This window comes from Electrophorus electricus, chromosome 21, assembly GCF_041902795.1.
Source record: "Electrophorus electricus isolate QZ-2024a chromosome 21, ASM4190279v1, whole genome shotgun sequence".
NCBI classification, from domain to species: Eukaryota; Metazoa; Chordata; class Actinopteri; order Gymnotiformes; family Gymnotidae; genus Electrophorus; species Electrophorus electricus.
In genome coordinates, this window is record NC_137517.1 from 18,905,099 (window position 1) to 18,912,500 (window position 7,402).

At 39.5% G+C, this 7,402-nt stretch overlaps 1 protein-coding gene and 1 long non-coding RNA gene across 2 annotated transcripts in view; both read right to left on the minus strand.

Annotated features, from left to right (window-relative positions):
- Positions 1-883: 883 nt before the first annotated feature.
- LOC145653023 (Fc receptor-like protein 2) lies at positions 884-5,204 on the minus strand (the record flags this gene model as incomplete). Its single annotated transcript, XM_081704906.1, has 6 exons — positions 884-891; positions 1,190-1,318; positions 3,488-3,736; positions 4,131-4,409; positions 4,711-5,049; positions 5,153-5,204. Coding segments are annotated over 6 exons (1,056 nt in total), but the record flags the coding sequence as incomplete, so codon positions are not given.
- Positions 5,205-5,207: 3 nt separating this feature from the next.
- The window catches only part of LOC145652937 (uncharacterized), a 3,229-nt gene continuing 1,034 nt past the window's right edge, over positions 5,208-7,402 (minus strand). Inside the window, exons 2-3 of the long non-coding RNA XR_014119221.1 lie at positions 5,856-5,891; positions 5,208-5,266 (exon numbers count right to left, since the gene is read on the minus strand). This is a non-coding gene — a long non-coding RNA (uncharacterized LOC145652937). The remainder of the gene's footprint in view (positions 5,267-5,855; positions 5,892-7,402) is intronic.

The following is a 7,402-nucleotide window of genomic DNA, read 5'->3' on the forward strand; positions in this document are numbered from 1 at the left end:
TGTCTGATTGATGTCTGACTGACTCCCAGTACAGCAACACAGAGATTCTGCTCCAAGGCAACATGGAAATAAAGGAAAAATGTTTAATACTATAAAAGGTTTCATGATGTGTATTATACAAACATATAATATTTAAACTATTCATAAACGACCTGCAGCTGATCTCAGATCTTTGTTGGTTTTGTAGCACCACAGCAGGGTCAGTAAGATGAAGAACATGACCAAACTCAGTCCCACAGTCAAACCAACCAGGCCAAGAGAGGAGGAATCACCAGCTGAACTCATGGGAACAAAAACATCACATGAATCAAAATTATTTGTCACAAGTCTCTGCTCCAGACTATGTGAGGTCACTGTGTACTCTCTTCTTCAACACAGAAGGGGGCGCTATTAGTGAGATCAGGTCTTGTAGTGCAGGGGGGAAACAAATGCCTTTAAAGTAGTGGTGTCAAAATAAAAGTCCTGCAGGACCACAGTACAGCCCTGTTCAGTGTTTCACCTGCTCTAACAGAGCTGATTTGTTGTTATAAATTTTGTGTATCACTTTTAAGGGCCATTATAAGTTTGTAATGACATAATAACACTATGATAACTGTAACTGTAATTACGGTATAACTATAATACCATGTAATGTAACTGTAATTACAGTACAGCACGAACACCATGTAGTGTAACTGTAATTATAGTACAGCTCTAATACCATGTAGTGTAACTATAATTACAGTACAGCTCTAATACCATGCAGTGTAACTATAATTACAGTACAGCTCTAATACCATGCAGTGTAACTGTAATTACAGTACAGCACGAACACCATGTAGTGTAACTGTAATTACATTACAGCTCTGATATCATGTAGTGTAACTGCAATTACAGTCTAGCTCTAATTTCCTTGTGCCCAGAAAACACAATACATGGAGTGTGAATTATGCTGCTAACTACAAATGGTTTAAATTATTTAAAAACAATAATTTAAATTAATACAATAGCTGTTAAATTCATTAAGTGGCAGTGATCTTACCATGTACAGTGATGGTAACAATGTTACTGCTCTTTGATGTTGTTGGTCTGTCATGTCTCTCTCCTCTACACTGGTACTGATCCCCATTAACTACAGCATCTCCACTGATGGTGAGAGTGTCTCTGTTTACAGTGTCAAACACAGACTGAGACACTGTAGTCCACTGACTCTGTGATATCTTCTTATACCACTGATATGTCCACCCATCATAACCCTGAACCTCACACTTCAGAGTGATTGACTCTCCAGTGAACACAGGACTCTGAGGCTCCACAGTCAGTGTAGTTGTGGGTAAATCTGTGGAAAGAGATGGAGAACACTGCATGTTACAGCTGACTGACCCCCAGTGTCTTCATGGAGTCACTCTGTATTTACATATATTATAACAAACAGGTTAGACACATGATGCTGCATTCTAATCCATTAATCACTGTGTTTTGTGGAGATTATCTGGAGATTTTGTGGGATCTGATTGTGATTGGAGGGTAAAACGTGAACCCATGACTGTGAGTCACTTAATTATTCCATCCAGTACCACCTTGGACACTCTGTCCAGTAATGTGACACTTGTAGGAGTAATGTGGTGACAGTACAGTAGGAGTAATGTGGTGACAGTACAATAGGAGTAATGTGGTGATGGTACAGTAGGAGTAATGTGGTGACAGTACAGTAGGAGTAATGGTGGTGATGCTACAGTAGGAGTAATGTGGTGATAGTACAGTAGGAGTAATGTGGTGATAGTACAGTAGGAGTAATGTGGTGATGCTACAGTAGGAGTAATGTGGTGATAGTACAGTAGGAGTAATGTGGTGATGGTACAGTAGGAGTAATGTGGTGATAGTACTGTAGGAGTAATGTGGTGATAGTACTGTAGGAGTAATGTGGTGATGGTACAGTAGGAGTAATGTGGTGATAGTACAGTAGGAATAATGTGGTGATAGTACTGTAGGAGTAATGTAGTGATGGTACAGTAGGAGTAATGTGGTGATGGTACAGTAGGAGTAATGTGGTGATAGTACTGTAGGAGTAATGTGGTGATAGTACTGTAGGAGTAATGTGGTGATGGTACAGTAGGAGTAATGTGGTGATAGTACTGTAGGAGTAATGTGGTGATAGTACTGTAGGAGTAATGTAGTGATGGTACAGTAGGAGTAATGTGATGATGGTACAGTAGGAGTAATGTGGTGATAGTACTGTAGGAGTAATGTGGTGATGGTACAGTAGGAGTAATGTGGTGATAGTACTGTAGGAGTAATGTGGTGATAGTACTGTAGGAGTAATGTAGTGATGGTACAGTAGGAGTAATGTGGTGATGGTACAGTAGGAGTAATGGTGGTGAAGGTACAGTAGGAGTAATGTGGTGATGGTACAGTAGGAGTAATGGTGGTGATGGTACAGTAGGAGTAATATAGTGATGGTACAGTAGGAGTAATGTGGTGATGGTACAGTAGGAGTAATGTGGTGATGGTACAGTAGGAGTAATGGTGGTGAAGGTACAGTAGGAGTAATGTGGTGATGGTACAGTAGGAGTAATGTGGTGATAGTACAGTAGGAGTAATGTGGTGATAGTACAGTAGGAGTAATGTGGTGATGGTACAGTAGGAGTAATGTGATGGTACAGTAGGAGTAATGTGGTGATAGTACAGTAGGAGTAATGTGGTGATGGTACAGTAGGAGTAATGTGGTGATGGTACAGTAGGAGTAATGTGGTGATGGTACAGTAGGAGTAATGTGGTGATGGTACAGTAGGAGTAATGTGGTGACATTACAGGTGGTTCTTAAAGTCAACAGAAATGAACACAAATGTTTTTATTGTCTAAAACACTCCCAGCCAGTCCTAGAATTAAAATGGCCCCTAGTTTACAAATAGATACTACGCCACTGGAACCAGTTATCTACAATATATCCAGCAATATAATGGCATTTTATTTTTCTATAATAAATGATTGTATTACATGTACATTTAATCTTTAATTAATGTAACTGGATTCCATGTGAACGCTTTATGTTACATTTATGTAAATACTGATTCACACCACAAGATGGGGATGTTTCCTTGAATACTTGGGTTACTGTAATTTGATTTCCTGTTTCTGCTGTGGATAGACTATGTAGAAAACATCTATTCTGTCTCTTAAAAATGATGGGTAACAGTTACTTTACATGGCTTGAATGACTAAATGTAACTAATGTGTATACATAGTCTCAAATACTCAAATGCATATGAAAATACAAATATATAAACTGAAGAAAGTTCAGTCAGGGACAGGACATGGTGTTCATGGTGTTCACGGTAAACTCAGTACAAGCGTAATTTCACTACATGGAGTCTCACCCTGCACTGTGATGTTGACAGAATTACTGCTCCAAGATTCAGAATTATAAAATTATTTTCTTGCCAACATACATCTGAGGCTCTGGTTAAATTGGTCTAATAATAAAGATGTGAAATCTTTAGATTCTGACCTCTGACTGAGACCCAGCTGTGTGGTGACTCTCCTCTCTCTGGGTGTTTACAGTAGTAGACACCCTCATCTGACTTTGAGACAGTATGGATGGTCATTTCTCCTGCACTCTGGGTCTGGATGAGTGATCCATCTTTATATAAATCAGCTCTGAGGTGTGATGTGATAGTGGGGTGAAGTAAACAGTGTAGAGTCAGAGGATCTCCCTCAGTCACAGGATGGACAGAACTCTCCAGAATCACATCACCATCTAGAACAGAGAAAACACTTTACTCATCTTTTACAGAGAGAAGGATTCCAGCATTAATACTGAGTATTACACAACAGGGACACAGAACACACACACAATACACCCAATTATTGGAAAGCAGACTAACGTCTCTCTCTCTCTCTCTCTCTCTCTCTCTCTCTCTCTCTCTCTCTCTCTCACACACACACACACACACACACACACACACACACACACACACACACACACACACACACACACACACACTGAGAAGATGTTAAACAGCTTTTCTTATTAACTCTACTTAACAGTTTTCTTAGTCAGTAACTGATAGTTCTATATATTGTGAACTATAATATAGTTATCAAACATTTCCTTTTCTGCTTAACTAGTGAGTGCATACATGCAGACTCACTGTGCACTGTGATGTTAACAGGATTGCTGCTCCCTCCAGATTCAGACTGACACCAGTACACTCCAGTGTGGGATGTGTAGAGGTATCCGATGGTGCATGTAGATCCTGTAACTGATCCCCAGTCTGATGAACAATCTGACACACTCCCACTGTGTGTGTATCGTCTCACTCTCCATCCAGTAGAGTCACTCTGTCCCTCACAGCTCAGTGAGAGAGAGTCACCACTAAAGTGTTGAGTTCTGCTGGGACTGATGATCAGAGAGACTGGAGGAGACAGACCTTAGAAACAGAAATTATACATCACATGTGTTATTGTTATTGTTTTATCATAGCAAGAGTGTAGTGAACACATTTAACATGGAAAGATTACAACCGGTTTGATGCCTCCTTTGATAATAGAAATCTGCTTTAATAATATCTAGTTAATAACATCTAGCTAGGCTTTTGATTGTATTTATGTGATTATCTGATGTTTCACACACACGCGCACACACACACACACACACACACACACACACACACACACACACACACACACACACACACACACACACATACACACACTGTTGTATGTCCTCACCAGTGATCCATAGTGGCTGTGTGTTGCTGTACTGTGTCTGATAGGCTGGTTCTCCTCTCTCTGCTCTGCACACATAAACTCCTGTTTGATGTAGAGCAGCAGGACTGAGAGTGTAGGAGCCTCCAGCTCCTCTGCTGCTGTCTGAGAGGATCTCAACACAATACCTCACGTAGCTATGAATGTCTGTTACTGGAGTTAAACATTCTCTGTAGGGAACAGCTCTGTACCAGCTGAATTTCCAGCCTGTAGAGGAGTCTCTGACCTCACAGCTTAGACTCACTGAGACTCCTTCAGTCAACCAGCTCTGTGGAGACACACTCAGTACTGCCTGGGCTCTCTCTGTAACACAGCAAATATAAAATGCTCTGTGTTTAAAATCACGTACACACAATAACAACCTTGCTATGAATGTCTATTGGCCGAATTCATAGTCCAAGCTCACCTGACACAGTTAATGTAACAGCATTACTGATCTGTGAGCTCTGAGAGTCTCTCACAGTCTCTCCTCTGAACACGTGATTATCAGGACTTACACTCACAACAGCTTTAACATGACCTGCAGAAACATTAAACATTTAAATTGTTCATTCAGTTGCATTAAAAACAAATAAATTGCACAGATCTAAATCTAAATCTACTACACAAATCACATCTGTCTGATCTTGTACATGTTTTTAATACTGAATAAATCCATTAATTTAGGAGCACATAAATCATGTCCTGTAATAGATATGACAGCTTCCTTTTATTCAGAAAATCAAACATTTTATGATCTGCTTTGTCTTCCTTCTGTTAAAATCTATCACCTGCTGCCCTTTAGTGGCCAATATGTGCACATGGCCAAGATTCCCAAAGTGTTTTTTTCAGTTAGGTTAAAACAAATATATTACACAGACATAAACCTAAATCCGCCACACAAGCCACTGCTGTCTGGTCCTGTAGACGTTTTTAATACTGAATAAATCCATCAATTATAAAATACATATACTAAAATGCTAAATGTGTAAATTAATACATTTAAAATAGCAAATTTTCATAAATGTCTAATGCCATCATTCCATCATTCCATGTTTCATATAATAGCTGAATAGAGTTAGTAATGGCAGTTTGGGTTTTAAATAATATATAAACAGAATATAAATCACCTTGAGCAAGTCCAGCTTGAACCAATGAAATCAGCACTATAAACATAAAAGAGGGAACATATGAATATGAACAATGAAATCATTTATTCATTAAAGAAAACACATGAGAGCAAAACATTTCAGACACAATTAAAATAAAAGTATGATTGTTAATTTAACCATAAACACCTTAACATGCTGGTTACCACTATGTACAATTGTTCATTTAATAAAAACACCTTAACATGCTAGATAACGGTTTGAATAAATGTACATCTAAACTCTGCTTCAAACGGAGTGGGGAAAATGACTGCTGTTTTCACAAGCACCCTAATTAAACAAAAGTGAAAGACATGACTCTGTCACGATAAACCATCATTAGAGTGCTTTAGAGCGCTGAAGGTTGTAAACACAAGGGGGCGTCAGTGATTTATGTTTCGCTGGACAGTGGTGTGTGCTGTGGTATGAGCAGATTCACCACTGCTGTTTCACAGTTCCACAGTGTCTGTTACTTATGGACATCCTATCCAGCATTCTCTAAGTGTGTAGAAGGTTTATGAAGAATGAACACACACTGTGTAACGTGGAGCGATAGAGAGCTGGACGCAGACGCTGAGAAGAGCGAGATTTATTAAGAGCAAATCCAGAATCTGGGTCGTTAAGACAGTCCAGGGTCAAAGCACCAATACGAACAGATCCAGGAAATATATTAAACAGAAAGAAAAACACGAAAATTGGAAAATAAATCAACAGGCAAACGGAGAGAAAACAGGGTACAGATACACAGACAACAAGGCAGAACCCAGAACACTGACTGAATAAACGTGAAACAAGACAAGAGCTCAGACAACGGTTTAGTACAAACACAATGATCAGATAACGGCTAGAACAACCACCAGCAAGACACTGAGGAAAACACTGCGTTTAAAAACACGACCTAACAAGGTAGAAACGAGGAACAGGGGAAACTAATGAAGGCCAGAGAACTAAACGAGGGGCTGAACTAACGAAACCAAAACAAGGAATCACATGGAGATGAAAACCAGGATGGAAACAAAAAAAGAAAGAAAACGAATGCAGCGATGGGATCATGACACTGATTCACTAATCTGCTGAATTTGTGAACCTGTTTCTGAGATTTGTGTATGGGATTAATTTTTAAATAGTCATGCAGTATTAATAGGAGAAAATAAAAGATTGTGAGCTGTTCTAGGACTGTAGACCTGTTGTGTACACGCCGTCTCTCTGCTACTACGACAGATTCATGTGGTAGTGGGTCCTTTGCTAGGGAGGTAGGTGTTGGTCTTGTTTGCGTGAGTGTGAGGGAGTCCTTTGTTGAGGAGGTTTTGTCTGTGAATTGAGCTTGTGATCAGCAGAGAGACTGAGGTTGGTGCTACAGCTGAATGAATGGGTCAATGTTCAACTGTGTGTGTTGTGGTCCATGCTACAGGGTTTCCTTTTATATCTACAAAACGAAGAGTCTCTTTTGTGTCAGGCTGATTACAGCCGTTCTGTGTTGGTCAAGATCATTCTTCCCCCTCTTAATATAAGTGTTTTCATTTATATTA